The sequence below is a fragment of the Chiloscyllium punctatum genome, chromosome 3 (genome assembly GCF_047496795.1).
Source record: "Chiloscyllium punctatum isolate Juve2018m chromosome 3, sChiPun1.3, whole genome shotgun sequence".
Classification (NCBI taxonomy): Eukaryota; Metazoa; Chordata; class Chondrichthyes; order Orectolobiformes; family Hemiscylliidae; genus Chiloscyllium; species Chiloscyllium punctatum.
Window position 1 is genome coordinate 66,678,810 of NC_092741.1, and position 16,796 is coordinate 66,695,605.

Below are 16,796 nucleotides of genomic sequence, written 5' to 3' on the forward strand. Positions count from 1 at the left end.
GACTATGCTGGAGTCTCATACTGTGTGAAAAATCATCTCCGGGCAGTGCAGCTGAGAAAAGATTCTTGTCTAATCCCTTCAGTCAAACCTGATGAGAGAGATAAAGCTTGCAGCTATTGATCCTGTGAAATCAATCAGCTTCAGGTTTGACATGAAGTACTGTTGGTAACTTATCCTCTTCTCTATGAGTGTAACTGAAGTCAGGTGCAGTTCTTGTGTAAAGAGTAGAACTCTGACAGCAGCACTGTACTCGTTATCCTGTCATTCACCAGTGTACTTGATCCTACAGATGGTACATCTTCTAACATCTACCTCTGACACAATTATCATGCATTTTAGAGTGAACACAAATCTGGTTTGCAACTTATGCCTTTCATTTCAGTCTATTATATCTGCATACCCAAAGGAATCTTAGAATTTCAGGCATTTATGGTTCAAAATAAATAGTTATTATAAACTATCTTCATACTGCTAGTAATTTGGATGATGGGGGCAGCGTTAACTAGGAAGCTCTACTTAAGATGTGCTTGACCATTACACATGCAATTTTGTCTTCCCTAATTCACAAAACTGTAATAATTCAAATATGGCCCTTATTTGCATTTGTGAAGAGAGCCAATATATTTTAAGAACCACATGAAGATGGTATTTTTGTTTCATTTCATGTTCACTTTTGCTCTAATTTCTGCTCTATTTTTCTAACTTGTTTCTTCCCGACCAACTCAGCAGCAATTGCAAAAATATTTTTTTTTTGAAAAAGATATTTTATCCTTACATCTTCAAGGTGTCTCAGTACATCACAATGGAATACTTTAGAAGAAAGCAAAACTACACAATTCAATTTGGACACAAAAATACCAAACAAAATTTGAACACTGATGAACTTGTTTCAAAATAATTTTGGTAAAAGGACAAGAACTGATTTTTTAAAAAGTCTCAATAATAGTGTGTTCTTTAAACTGATCTTTTACATCAGAACATGCAGAAAACATCTATTTTAAAAGTTTCATTAAAAAGGAGTCCAAACTCAAATTAATGCTCAAAAATATATAGACTCTCTACAATGTGGAAACAGGCTATTTCGGCCCACCAAGTCCATACCAACTCACCAAACAGCATCCCGTCCAGACTCTCACCTCTACCCAACCCTGTAATCCTGCAATTCCCATGCATGGTCCACCTAACATACACATCCCCAGACAATACTGGCAACTTTGCATTGCCAATCCACCTCACCTGCACATCGACATACTGTGGGAATAAACTGGAATATCCAGAGGAAACCCATGCAGATACAGGGAGAACATGCAATATCCACACAGTCTCGAGGCTGGAATTGAATCTGGGTCGCTGGCACTGAGAGGCAGCAGTGCTGACCACTGAGCCATCATGTTGCCCCAAGGAACCAGAATTCATTAGACAGAACCTACCAAACCCACAATCATCTAGAAGGAAAAGGGCAGCAGATAAATGGGATTACCACAAACTGCAAGTGCCCTTCAGAGTCAATCACCACCCTGATTTGGAAATATATGGGCTTTTTTTTTTTTAAAAAGTATCTGTACTTCAAAGTTCCCCATAAATGGTATTATAAAGTCTACGTACAAGCACATGCATGATGATAGTTCATGAAAGCAACTCACCAACACGCACTCAACATGTTATATTATTTTGTCCCACTTCTAAATAATCTCAAGTACCAATGCTGGCATACAGCTAGCATGGAGTCAGTGAGTTAGCTCGCTTGGCTCGATGGCATGTTTACAACACAGTAACACCAACACCGTTGGTTCATCTCTCACCAGCTGACGTTATCATGAAGGACACTCCTTCTCAACCACTGCCCTTGCCTGAGGCACGTAGACCTCAGGTTAAGCCCCAGTCATCTCACTCTCATGAGGTAGTAGCCATATGGTCCAGTTGGACTATGCCAATTTTATATTTATACTGGTAATGTCGTTGGTCTAGTAACCAACAATGTGGCCATGGATTTAAATCCTACCACAGCAGGTGGTGAAATGTGAATTCAATAAAAAAATCTGAAATTAAAAAGCTAGCTTAATGGCAATAACTGTTGACTGTTGTAAAAATCTAAATGGTTTACTGAAGTCCTTTAGAGAAGCAAATCTGCCATCCTTACCTGATCTGACCTACATGTGGCTCCAGACCCACAGAAAGGTAGTTGACTCAACGGAATTCTGGGCAATTAGGGATGGGTAATAACACTGCCCTAGTCTGCAACTCCCATATCCCATAAACCAGCAAAAAAAATAACTGAGCCTTATCATCTTATTGGTGACACAAGATGCTCTTTTCATATTAAAAACGCACATGGATTGTTGTAATTGTTTATCACTATCCACAACACTAAAGATTACAGTCTAAAAAACTTTCTGCTTCAAGGCTGATTTGAAAGTATAAGAGGCACGCTTGAATAATACGTAGCACATGATGTTGAGATGTGTAAACATATGAATATTGCTCTCAATGACATCCGAGTACGTGGCAACCCCAAGGACTTGCAAAATGCTGATTACTGTACAGATGTTTTGAGTTAGCTAGGGTAGGTATTAGCTTGTGTAGACTCCTCTTAAAAATTTTAAAAGATAAACATTTTAAAAAGACTCGCACATTACATCCGTTTAATTCTGCACCCTCGTCTTAAAGATATGAAACTCTCTTGTTGATTGACCTGTATGTAAAATTTCAAGAATAAGCTTCCGATTCAGTGGTACAGAAGAATTTTTAAAAAAAGTGCGTTTGGTAAAATAAAAGCACAATTTCAACAGGGGTTAATTTAATATCTGAAAATTAGTGAAGGTTTGAATTATTTTTTTAATTAATCACCAATTAATGGTTTCCTCCTGTCACAGCAGGGGGACAGACAACAGTACATCAAATGGGAAGGAGGAGGAAAGCTGCTCAGTAAAGATGCTAACATCCCTATAGGCTCAGATGGCTCCTTTGAAGGAGCACCCTGAGGTTCATTGGGATGGGGGTGGCTAGGGGGTGTAAAGTAGAGTCTCCCACCTGCCTGCTCCATTATTGCTGTCCCAGGGTATGCTTGCTGCAGTCCCAGTGGTCATCACTCCTGGTGACACTGCTGGGGCTAAAGAGCCACCAGTCTTTTGATTGGTTAGTAAATCTTGAAGGCAGGACATCTTTCTTCCAAAAATACACTGTTGCACAGATAGTGGAGGAACTGGTAGAAATCATTCCAGAATCCTCACTCTACAAGTTCTAGAGGATTAGAAAATACCAATGTAACGCCTTTATTTAAAAAAAAAGGACAAAAACATATCTACAGGGCAATCAGCAAAAGTTCTATAATTGGCAAAATGTTAGAATCTATTATTAAGAATGTAATAGTTGAACATTTAGGTGTGTCAGTAGGCACTGCCATTTTTAACTCCTTAATACACGTGGGTAATTGCACGTGTTCTCACTGGAGCCATTTCTGCAGAATTCCAAATATAATGCTATATGTAGTATATTGGATTTTCAGAAAGTATGTGTTAGGGTACCACACATTAGACTATTTACCAAGACAATAGCCCATGTGTTGGAGGTTGTATATTAGCATGAACATGGGAACATGGGAACATGAACATGGTTGTATATTAGCACGAACTTGAAGATAAACGGGATAAGGGGTCATTTTCAGGAATGGCAACATGTAACTAGTAGAATGCCATAGTGATGAATGTTCGGGCCACAATTATTTCAATATATACTCGCTTGGGTGAGAATGGAGCATGTAGTGTTGTTATGACACATATTGCCAAGTCAAATCAGTGCTTCTACCTTTGTATTCACAACACAGTCAAATTAAAAACATTGAAGACACCCAACAGTTACTTGAATGGTTCCTAGCCAGACTTTGCAAATAATGAATTCCAGGTGTCAGTTTTGTATCTTGAACAAAGACTCAACAATCTATTAAATACATAAGTTTATCTTGTTGTTTAATTACACTGTTAATCTTACCAATATGTATGGTTTAGACTCAAAACATTTGCTTTTAACAAAAGACAAACAGATGAACAAATCCAGTTAAAGGGATAAATTAAAGAAATTATCAAAACTGGCCAGATTACTTAAAGGCTTTCACAATACATTGTTTCACGCTTATACATCTGGAAATGTTCATCAAAAGGTCACCTTCTCAGTTCATCCAAGCAAAGGGCAAAACTTCAAACTCAGCTTTCTACTTTTTGGGCTTCCTTAAGCTGGTATGGAAGATTAATCAAACCTTCACGCCATGTCAAGGTTACAAAGAAAAGACAGGAGATTGCCACCAAGTCAAAACGGTCAGGCAGCTGGTGGAGACTTGATGGGCTGAATAGTCTCTTTCTGCATCATAAGAATTTGGTGAAACAGAACTGTTCTGATGAGATAAGGTCACAGATTCAGAATGTCAACTCTGCTCTCTCTCTACAGATGTAGCCTGAGCTGCTGACCTCTTTTCCCTCAGGATTTTGTTGTTTTCCCCAGATTTCCAAAATCTGCAGCATTCTTTTCAATTAATGAATGGAAATCTTGACTTAGACCAGCTGCATGTTGCTGTGAAGACAGCAGGGATGTAGATTTCCTTTCTCTGAAATCTGCCAGTAGTCAGCTTGGAAGACAGGGAGAAGACCGTGGTCTACGTGCCAGCAGCCAAAACAAGGTGCGCAGAGGCCACGAGACATTTTGCTCCTGATCAGAAATCACTACGTTGGAATTGAGAATGGGGATCAAGCTTGGAATAAAACATCCAAGAGCATGAGGAAACAAACTTATCAGATCTACCTAGAGCATAGGATGTTGAGAGGTGACCTTTTATAAAACAATGAGGAGTATAGTTTAAAGTGAATGGCAAATGTCTTTTCCCTCTAGTTGGGGATTTTGAGACTAGAGGGCATATTTTTGTTTTTGAGAAAGAGAAGAGAAAGATTTTAAAAAGACATGAGAGGCTTTTTTTGTACACAGCAGTTAGTGTGTGGAATGAACTTCCAGAGGAAGTGGTGGATGCAGATACAGTTAAGTTTAAAAGACACTTGGATAAATACTTGAATAAGAAATGTTTGGAGGGATTATGGTCCAAGCGCAGGCAGGTGGACTAGTTTAGTTTGGGAGCGTGGTCAGCAGGGTCTGGTTAGACTGGAGGATCTGTTTCCGTGCTGTATAACTCTAACTTTACCTGACAAACCTAAGGGATGATGATGGTGGTGGTAGAATCATCACAGAGGGGGAAATCTCTGGAAATCAAAGTTCAGACTGAGAAACGGTGGAGAATTCTCAAGAGCTGTGGCATCCTGACTACAAATAATAAGTGAAGGAATCAAGATCTTGGAAAATTTAGTGGGACATGCAGGGGAAATATATATAGAATAGGGAGTGCCTTGTTGAAATTTGTAGATTTAAATAATAAAGTCTTATGAAATGTAGCATTAAGTTAGTGGTACTTGATTTGTTATGTTCCTGGACTGTAAAGAGTTTAAAACAAAGTCTTTAATATGACTACCTCAGTTAATAAATAAATGTGAATTTTGTCTTAAAAATTGATGGCCTTCCTCAAGAGCACAACATGACAGAGGTCAAAAAGCAATAAGGCAAATGATCATTGACAGATGTCATTTTTGAATTTGGGTCAGGTGATATTGTTACTGTTGCAAGGCAGAAACTTAGGTACAGAGTTGTGGGAGAGATGGATTTGAACTTTGGATGACACATTCAAGACCTATGTAAAGAAGAGGTGACTGTAGTTGGAGCAAAGTTTGCAATGAGGGGGGCTTGCAAAGTGAGGTAGGGGTGATGATAATGATGGGACTGAAAAAGAAAGGAGACGGTCTCGGAGGACAGTGAAATTTTTTTTTTTTTACAAGTAATGTTCTTTGACAGAAAATGAATTAAGAAATTATTCTTGAAGGTCACATGCAACAAATGACTGTCCAGGACTCTCCTGAATACACACATCAGTGGTAATTACCGCACAGTTCATGAATGCTACAACACCACCACGCACTTACTGGGAGGAAAAATTATTTAATAGATGGTCATAAAAGTTTTTCGCAATTCTAAGGGCAATACTTTGTTTTATTTAATCTAGGTGTTGCTGTGCTTTTCTTCATCTTGTATGATTGATATTTGTAAACGATTTTATGAATTTACAATACCGGAAAATACAAATTGCTTCCTTGCAACTTATCTTTGGAAATGCATGCAATTAATTTCAGTACTATATGAGAACATTTTAAAACAAATTACAGAATTATCTGTAAATTTATACTGGAGTTTTTATTCTGCATATTATTAGGCTCTCTCAAAGTCAGAGTCAGATGTACAGCGTGGAAACACAGCCTTCGGTCCAACTCGTCCATGCCAACCAGATATCCCAACTCAATCTAGTCCCGCTTGCCAGCACCATGCCAAATCCCTCCAAACCCTTCCTATTCATAAAGTCAGCCAGATGCCTTTTAAATGTGGTAATTGTACCAGCCTCCACCACTTCTTCTGGCAGCTTATTCCATACAGGTACCACCCTCTGCGTGAAAAAGCTGCCCCTTAGGTCTCTTTTACATCTTTTCCCGCTCACCCTAAACCTATATCCTCTAGTTCTGGACTCCCCCACCCCAGGGAGAAGACTTTGTCCATTTATCCTATCCATGCCTCTCATAACTTTGTAAACGTCTATAAGGTCACCCCTCAGCCTCCGATACTTCAGGGTAAACAGCCCCAGCCTCCAACCCTGGCAACATCTTTGTAAATCTTTTCTGAACTCTTTCAAGTTTCACAACATCCTTCCATTAGGAAGGAGGCCAGAACTGCATGCAATATTCCAAAAAGTGGCCTAACCAACATCCTGTACAGCCACAAAATGACCTCCCAATTCCTATACTCAATACGCTGACCAATAAAGGAAAGCATACCAAACACCGCCTTCATTATCCTATCCACCTGCAACTCTACTTTCAAGGAGCTAGTATATTATCTTTTTATATAGTGAGGAACACAGACATTAATATTTATTGAGATCCTGAAAATTAAAAAGTATCAGGTCTATTAACAATTAGTGGCATAAAGTAAATATACATCAAATTATAATTCAAATGAAATTACCCTATCACCAAAACTAAAGGCAAAATCAAAGTACTTTCAGAAAAAAAATGAACATGCACTTCAAAACTTCCAATACCAACAGTCATGCTACAAATTATATTACCAGAGAGAATAGTCACCACCCTATAATTTTACAACATGGAGAATATATCTATATAGAACAACCCTGAGCTAAGTGATCTATTTAAAGAAGCCTTTCTGAATAACATGATGAATTGAGAAGTGTCTTTGCATTATTAAATTCCATTTTTACTTCTGTAGGTAAAATTTATGATTTTTCATTTTTGCGAATGTATAAACATATACAAATATTCATTGCACTAACCTACTAGAAGGGCATGAAATCATCAAATACAATGACGTATGCTGAAATGGAGTGTTAACAAAACATATATTCTCTTTTAATTTTGACAAGGCCATTGGATATCCAAAAAAGGAAACAGGAACACAAACTTGACACCAGTCAGAAATGACTTATATTTTAAGCAAAGAATGATCTAAGTGCTATAGCCAATGTTTAAATAAATCCTATGCTCTGAAACGGGAGGTTTTAAAGCATCTCAAGCTGTATGTAAATTGGACATCAAATCTTTCAGCCCAAACTTGGAATTTAAACAAAATAAACTTTGCTTCCTTTAAAGTAGGTTAATGAAGAGAGTGTCACAAATATACCAGATTCTTCTTTGAATGCTCTCTACTGAAAGGACTAAATTGATGAAATGGGCAGCACTAATCCCAACCAAGTTGACTGAGTCAGCCTGCTACTAAACAGTTAGGATTCCTCAATTGTGGATTGTCCAGAGACAGAGACACGGAGACACGGAGAGACGGAGATTGAGTGGACTGGACTTATATTTCCTTCAGTTTAGACAAGGGGAGGTGATCTAATTGAAACGTGTAAAATTCTTACAGGACTTGACAAAACTAGATACAGTTTTCCCGAGCTGCTAAGCTAACATTTCAACTTTGAGAACTGACAGCAGAAACATTTCATTCAAAAGGTTTGGAAATCTGAAATTCTCTCCTAGAAAAAAAAGTGGATGATTGGCTGTTGACCGATTGTAATTCTAAGGGATTATAATTAGAGGGATGTGGTGATCACACAGAAAGGTGAAACGGAGGGAGTAAAATTGCCACTTTACCGAATGGCAAAGCAGGCTCAAGTGACTGCCCTTCTCGAGCTTACATTCTTATGGAAGAGAACTCTGCTAGATGGTCTCTAATCACCAGTACAACAAGCAGTAACTGAAGCATCCAAAAGTCAATGTACTATACTAACTTGCTATGCAAGTTTATTTGCTAAAAAAGGATGCACAGGGACACAAATGTCCCTTTAAATGAATGAATGTAGATCTATATACCTAGAAAATATTAATAATGTTGACCACAAGATAAATCAGCAGTGCCAGGTAAAATCGACACAGGAGATTAATTTCTTCGCTCAGAAAACCAATGGGCTGATTGGTGCATAACCTCATGTGAAAAACACCTTCTGATAGTGTTGGGGAGGTTAGATGTCATTATGCTAGTAGGTAGCTGATAAAGAGACAAACATCAGCATGGGTTAGTTGGAATGAAAAGACTTTTTCTGTCCTGTACATCTAATGTACTTGTATGCAATCCTAATACTATACCTGTTGGTCAGTTCCAATTTAGTTTGACAGGAGGTAACAGCACAATCATCATGTGTGGAAAATGGCAGTGAGCTTTAGCACTGAAAGAAAAACTTTAAAGCAAGACACTAAGAATAAGAAATTTGCGTAAAAGCTTGCAAAAGTATCAGCAGTTAACAAAAACAAAACATTTACAACTTCATTCTTTTGCAAACGATGAAACTCCTATAACTGTTGGTGTACACTAGATTAGATTAGATTACTTACAGTGGAAACAGGCCCTTCGGCCCAACAAGTCCACACAGGCCCTCCGCAAAGCAACCCACCCAGACCCACACCCCCACACCTACCCCTTCACCTAACACTAGCATGGCCAATTCACCTAACCTGCACATTTTTGGACTGTGGGAGGAAACCGGAGCACCTGGAGGAAACCCACGCAGACACAGGGAGAATATGCAAACTCCACACCGACAGTTGCCCGAGGTGAGAATTGAACCCGGGTCTCTGACACTGAGAGGCAGCAATGCTAACCACTGAGCCACCGTCTGCCCATAATGAAAGAATCAATCCAAGGAACATACAGCCAAGAAGCCTGCAAGCAAACTTCTGCATTTATTGCAAGTGCAGTTGAAATTCCATTTGCAAAGGGACTACTTCATCGAAAATAATCCATCTACTTTAAACAGCTGTATATAACTTGTTGTTCAAAATGCTCACTTCACCACAATGAATAAGGTTCGACCTGCTTGGATGCAGGTCAATGCCAAAGAAAGCTCTAGTGAACTACCTTCCTTTCACAGAGTTTTAAAAAAAGACTGCAGAGATGATATATGACTAAAAGCAACTACCTTGCAGATAGCGTATATGACAACCTGTTTGAGATTTCAGGCAATAACAATGACATACCTGAAAGGAATGATTGTTAGATACGTTTAAATAAATTAACATTTTGAGAGGAGTAGAAAGTAACAATGAATCTAGCATGGTTACAGCCAATATTAAGATTTCAGGATAAACACTCAAAATCAAACTAATGCAAAAGAAATTTAGCCAAAGTAGGCAGTGTATTGCACTGGATGACAACAAATACGTGACCATCGTAGGAACAGAAATGGGCTCTAAGCCCCATGAATCTGTTCTACTCATCTCTCCAGATAAGCAAATAACCTTTGGTTGTCAAATTTCATACCAAAAGAGCCAATGCAGATTAAAACAACAAGCAATGTTAATAGTATTCGCAGCTGAGTTTTTCTTAAAGACAGTACAATGACTACTGTATTCACACTCACTGTTTTTGTTACAATGAACGTTTATTCCTACCATGACTGAATCAGGTGATCATGCACATGTGCAGCTGTTAAAGATCAAGGTAAATTTCAATATGCATTTCCCAAAGCAAGAGACAAAAAGGTGCAACAAGAAAATATCGCTAGCAAAAGGAGAGAGACTTGGAAAGTTTCTGCCTTGAAGACGGTCTCAAATGTTAGCATATTACTGTCAGGGCTGAAAATGTGTTACTGGAAAAGCGCTGCAGATCAGGCAGCATCCAAGGAGCAGGAGAATTGACGTTTCGGGCATGAGCCCTTCTTCAGGAAGGGCTCATGATCTTCAGGATCTTCCTGAAGGGCTCATGCCCGAAACGTCGATTCTCCTGCTCCTTGGATTCTGCCTGACCTGCTGTGCTTTTCCAGCAACACATTTTCAGCTCTGACCTTGAGCATCTGCAGTCCTCACTTTCTCCCATACTACTGTCTGGAGAAAGAATCAAAGAATTACTGAAAAACGAATCAAAATAACAAAAAGCAACTTCCCTTAAGTTTTATCTGTCTAATGGAAACTTTATGTTTCTATTTTGCATAAGTAAACAAAACTTGCATTATTTTAAAAAATTGACAAAAATAGCTCCGAAATGCTATTGTTTTATGTGTTCACTCACAGGATGTGGGAATCACTGTCTAGCAACATTTATTTCTCATCCCGAAATGCCCTCAAGAAGGTGGTGATGAGCTACCATCTTGAATCACAGTTTTCCATGTGTTGTGGGTAGATCCGTAGGGAAGGAATTCCACAATTTTGACCCAGCAACAGTGAAGGAACAGCGACATATTTCCAGCTCGGGATGGTGAGTATCTTGTGGTAGTACATACTGCTGTCAGTGGTGGTGGAAGGGACTGAATGTTAAAGGTGGTGGATTGGGTGCCAGTCACATCAACTGTTTTGAGCTAGATGGCATTGAACTTCTCAAGTGTTGTTGGAACTACCCTCATCCAGCCAAGCAGAAAATATTCTATCACATCCCCAACTTGCACTTTGGTGACAGGAGGCAAGTCACTCGCCACAGGCCTGCTCTTGTAGCCACAGTATTTACATGGTTGGTCCAGTTCATTTACTATTCAATGGCAACCTCAAGACGTGATTAGGGGTTCTTCACCAATTGTAATAAAATTAAAATTGAAGACAGATTCTCTTTTGTTTCAGATAGTGATTGCCCGTGGGTATGGTATGATGTTATTTCTACTTGTCATACCAAGCTTGGATACCGTCCAGCTCTTATTGCATTTGAATGGAGGCTGATTAAGAATCGGAGTCATCGCAAATGGCTGAACATTGTGCAACCAGTGAACCTCTTCAGTTCTGACCTTACATTGAAGGAAAGGTCATTGTTGGAGCAGCTGAAGATGGCTCAGCCTGGGACCTTACCCCAAGGATCACAGAGATGACGAATACCATTGACCTACAACCACAGCCAATCTTCCTTTGTGCTAGGTATAACTCCAACCAACTCTCTCCAATTCCCATTAACTCCAGTTTTACAGAAGCTCCTGGATGCATGCTTGGTCAAATGCTCCTTAAGGTACAACCAGCCTTGTAGCTAAATTTAAAGTTATATAGCTAATTTTGTGTTTCTTTCCTTTTTACAGAGTACAACTCATTCTTTATATGGTACTCTGGATTTTAAGTAAAGAGCTTTATGCAAATTTAATTAAATCTCTTCACTTTACCACATACCACTATTTCTCCTTTCAAAAGCCTCAACAGCATTTGCACTCAACAACAAAGTCAGCTTTAGTTTAACAACCAGCAGACACCTTCCCCTCACCTTCCACAGGGTCAAAAGTGTGCAAACTTCCACTATGCAAATGTGTCTAGCAAGGACTCCCTTATGGAAATTAAATATCAAACAAACAAGTGATCTCCTCCCCTACCTTAAAGTACACATTTGTTTTTAATTGATGTACGTGTATGAACATACTGCCCGATTTACTTTGTTTTTTGATGTAACAACAAATGCAATTCTTGGAAATTGAAACAATTTGATCACCATTAGAATCCTTCAAATGTGGCCACAGTGGTATATCTGTAACATCCAGTAATATACTAATCACAACAAGCAAAGCAAACAAAGAAACTCTTGTTGATTATCCCAGCATTGAACATAACAGCGCAGTACAGGCCCTTCGGCCCTCTATGTTGTGCCGACCTGTGGAACCAAATCTGAAGCCCATCTAACTGACAATATTCCATTCTCATCCATATGCCTAACCAATGACCATTTAAATGCCCTTTAAGTTGGCAAGTCTACTAATGTTGCAGGCAGTACGTTCCATGCCCCTACTATTCTCAATAAAGAAACTACCTCTGATGTCTGTCAGATATCTATCGCACCTCAATTTAAAGCTATGTCTTCTCATGCTAGCCATCACCATCCAAGGAAAAAGGCTCTCCCTGTCCAACCTATTTAGCCCTCTGATTATCTTCTATATCTCAGTTAAGTCGCCTCTCAACCTTCTTTGCTCTGACAAAAAGAGCCTTTCCTCGTAAGACTTTCCCAGGCTAGAAGTGTGCACAATACTCCAAATGTGGCTGCACCAGAGTTTTGTACAGCTGCAGCATGACCTCATGGTTCCAAAACTCAATCCCTCTACCAATAAAAGCAAACACTCCTTCTGCCTTCTTAACAACCTTATCAACCTGGTGACAACTTTTAAGGATCTGTGTACTTGGACACAGAGATCCCTCTGCTCATCTACATTACCAAAATCTTACCATTAGCCCAGTACTCTGCATTCCTGTTACTCCTTCCAAAGTGAATCACCTCACACTTTTCTGCATTAAACTCCATTTGTCACCTCTCAGCCCAGCTCTGCAGCTTAGCTAGTTCTCTCTGTAACCTACATTTTCGTCACTATTGACAACTCTACCAACCTTAGCATCAGCTGCAAATTTGCTAACCCATCCTTCTATGCCCTCATCCAGGCCAGTTATATAAATATGACTGACAGTGGACCAAAACAGATCTTGCTGTACACCACTAGTAACTGAACTCCAGGATGAATATTTCCCATCAACTACCATCCTCCACCTTCTTTCAGCTACCAATATCTGATCCAAACCGCTAAATAAACCTCAATCCCATGCCTCCATATTTTGTGCAATAGCCTACCGTGGGGAATCTTATCAAATGCCTTATTGAAATCCATTTACACCTCATCAACTACTTTACCCTCATCCACCTGTTTAGTAACCTTTTCAAAGAACTCAAAAAGGTTTGAGAGCCACAATACCATATTGACTATCCCTAATCAACGTATTCCTCTCTAGGATTATAAATCTTCTCTTATAACCCTTTCTAACACTTTACCCTCAACCGAAGTAAGGCTCAGTGGTCTATAATTTACAGGGTTGTCTCTACTCCCCTTGAACAAGGGAACAACATTTGCTATCATCCACTCTTCTGGTACTAGCCCTGTAGACAATGACGACAAAGATCAAAGCTAAAGGTTCTGCAATCTCCTCCCTAGCTTCCCAGAGAATCCTAGGATAAATCCCATCTGGCCCAAGGGTCTTATCTTTACACTTTCCAGAATTGCTAACAACAACTCCTTATGCACTTCAATCCCATCCAGTTTAATAGCCTGTATCTCAGTATTCTTCTCAACCATATTTTTTTTTAAATAAGTGTGAATACTGACAAAAAGTATTCATTTAGCACTTCCCCATCTCCTCTGACTCCACGCATAACTTCCCACAAATATGCTCAACTGGCCCCGATCTTACTCTAGTCATTCTTTTATTCCTGACATAGCTAAAGACAGACTTAGGGTTTTCCTTGATCCTATCCATCAATAACTTCTCATGTCCCCTCCTGGCTCTTCATAGCTCCCTCTCTTTAGGCCCTTCCTAGATAACCTGAAACTCTCAAAGGCCCTAACTAAGCCATCACATCTCATCCTAACTGGTTCTTGAATAAGTTCCACATTACAATTGTACCCATCCCCTGAAGTTTCCTTCCTCATTCTAAATCTTGCCTAATCACATCATAATTGCCTTTCCCCCAGCTATAACTCTTGTCCTGTGGTATATACCTATCTCTTTCCATCACTAAAGTAAACATAACCGAATTGTGGTCACTATCACCAAAGTGTTCACCTACCTCCAAATCTAACACCTTGCCCCGTTCATTATCCAGTACCAAATGTAATGTGGCCTCACCCCTTGTTGGCCTGTCTACATACTGAGTCAGAAAACCCTCCTGAACACATTGGACAAAAACTGACCCAGCTAAAGTGCTTTAACTTTCCAAATATTGACTGGGAATACTATAGTTCAAGACCCCATAACAAACTACTCTGTCACTTTTGCTCCTATTGAGGATCATCTTTGCTATCCTAGCCTCTACATCTCTGAAACTATTTTGAGACCTGTCAAAAATTCCCAACAGGATAACCTCTCCTTTCCGGTTTCAAATCTCAGCCCATGCTACCACAGTATTGAACTCCTCAAACGTCTTTTCTGCAACTGTAATACTGTCCTTGACTAACCGTGCCACACCACCCTTTTTTTTTTAAAAAACCATTTTCTCTGTTCTTACTGAAACATCTAAATCCTGGAACCTGCAATAACCATTCCTATCTCTGTTCTACCCATGTCTCTGAAATGGCCACAACATCGAAATCCCAGGTACCAACCCATGATGCAAGTTCACCCACCTTATTCTGGATGCACCTGGTGTTGAAATAGACATTTCAAACCAACTTCTTGTTTGCCAGTGCCTTCTTGCGATTTGAAATCTTAGTTCTGACTTCACTACACTCATCCTCCCGTATACTCTAACTACAATTTCAGTTTCCATCCCCCTGCTGAATTAGTTTAAATCAGCATTGACGCAGCTATGGATCATTGAAAAACTGCACCTTACTGTAAAGTGTTAATGAAGCACATTCTTGGGGACTTCTGACTTTATGATTTGCTCCATAACTGAAAATAGTCAAACATTAAAGCTAAATGTACATAATTTGGACATTTTTTTAAAACAAAAACACTGCTCAGCACAATGTGGAAAATAGAATCCAAGTAGACAAACATGCTAAATGAAATTAGTAACATACATTCTGTACAGAAGATCTTATTGATCTAAAAATCTTTTAAAAATTCATGCAGCTGTAAACTAAGTCTGCTTAATTCACCATTTCAAACTGATGAAATCAGTACAGTTATACAGGAATCAGGTTGAAGATGTGCCGACTTTCCAAACTAAGGTTTCTTTACTAACTAACTGTTCTCTTCTTCAGAAATCAAATTTTATTATTCAACTTAAAACATTATAAATTAAATCAACATCACTTTAAATCATGTATTTTAAACTAACATAATTGGTAGAAATCTTGAAACTTCAGTAATTCAAATGCTGACTCAAAGCAAGTTCAAACAAACAAACACTGAACAGGAGCATGCGACAACTGGGTGGCACAGTGGTTAGCACTGCTGCCTCACAGCGCCAGAGACCCGGGTTCAATTCCCGCCTCAAGCGACTGACTGTGTGGAGTTTGCACGTTCTCCCCATGTCTGCGTGGGTTTCCTCCGGGTGCTCCGGTTTCCTCCCACAGTCCAAAGATGTGCAGGTCAGGTGAATTGGCCATGCTAAATTGCCCGTAGTGTTAGGTAAGGGGTAGATGTAGGGGTATAGGTGGGTTACGCTTCGGCGGGGCGGTGTGGACTTGTTGGGCCAAAGGGCCTGTTTCCACACTGTAGAGTAATCTAATCTAATCTAAACTGTCTGACATGCATTCTAAAAACTAGCCTGATAAGTTGGTACCTGATGGGATTTAACAGGACCCACTGATTATCCTTTAAGAAATGTCATTGGCTATATGGAATTGGCAAGTCAAATTGAAAACAAAATGTACATACCCTGGATGTCATCGTTGAAGGTACAGTATTTGTTGCGGTACTTGTTCAAAAGACGAAATGCATTGGTGTTGGCAAAATCTTCAAACTGAATAAGACAGTTCTGGCCATACCTAAGGAGCAAACAAATATATTCTGCTAAGAGCCACATAGCTTACAGGAGACTACGAAATAAGCTTTAACATGGGCAGTGATAGAATGTTTTCCCTTTTGGGACTAGGAGATACAGTCTAAAATGTGTATCCTATGAAGGCAAAAGTAGAGGTTTCTTTTTCTCATTGGGTTGTTGCACATTCAACGTAACTCTCTTCTCCAGAAAACAGTGTAGGCAGGGTCAATGAGCATATTCAAAGCTGAGTTAGATTGATTCATGAATAACTAAGTCAAAGACTATGGGATAAGACAGAAAAGCAGAAGTTACAATCAGATCAGCCATGACAGATCAAGCAGCACAGCAGGTTTCAGGGGCTACTCCTTCTCATAACGGAGATGTTTGGAAGAAAGAGAAGCATAAATATGTACTACACCAGAGGATAGAATAGGAAACCTTCAACTTTTTGCACAGGTTCTCTTTTTCGAACTGGTGATAATCTTGGACTTGTGTTGATTTGAGATGACTTTTAACAATATTGCAAATAATACAAAAGATTGAAAATTAAGCCATACACTGCAATGTTCAGATTTCATTTGGGGGAAGCACTGTATTTCCCAAAGGCTGAAAGTCCAAGAATTCATCTTGTAGGAATTGGCCATGACCAATGAATATCTTGCTTTTCCAAAAAAAAATTTAGTCAATCCTAAATAAAGGTTTAATAAACACACTATTAACAGCTTAATAGGAAAGAAACCACTCATCTTGCTTTTCTGGAATTGTTTCCTCTAGTCCTGTAA

At 39.2% G+C, this 16,796-nt stretch overlaps 1 protein-coding gene across 2 annotated transcripts in view; it reads right to left on the minus strand.

Moving 5' to 3' along the window:
- The window catches only part of me1 (malic enzyme 1, NADP(+)-dependent, cytosolic), a 420,143-nt gene that overhangs the window by 125,772 nt on the left and 277,575 nt on the right, over positions 1-16,796 (minus strand). For both annotated transcript variants that reach the window (XM_072554540.1, XM_072554546.1), the window contains exon 7: positions 15,909-16,018. In XM_072554540.1, the coding sequence (XP_072410641.1) occupies positions 15,909-16,018 (110 nt within the window). The remainder of the gene's footprint in view (positions 1-15,908; positions 16,019-16,796) is intronic.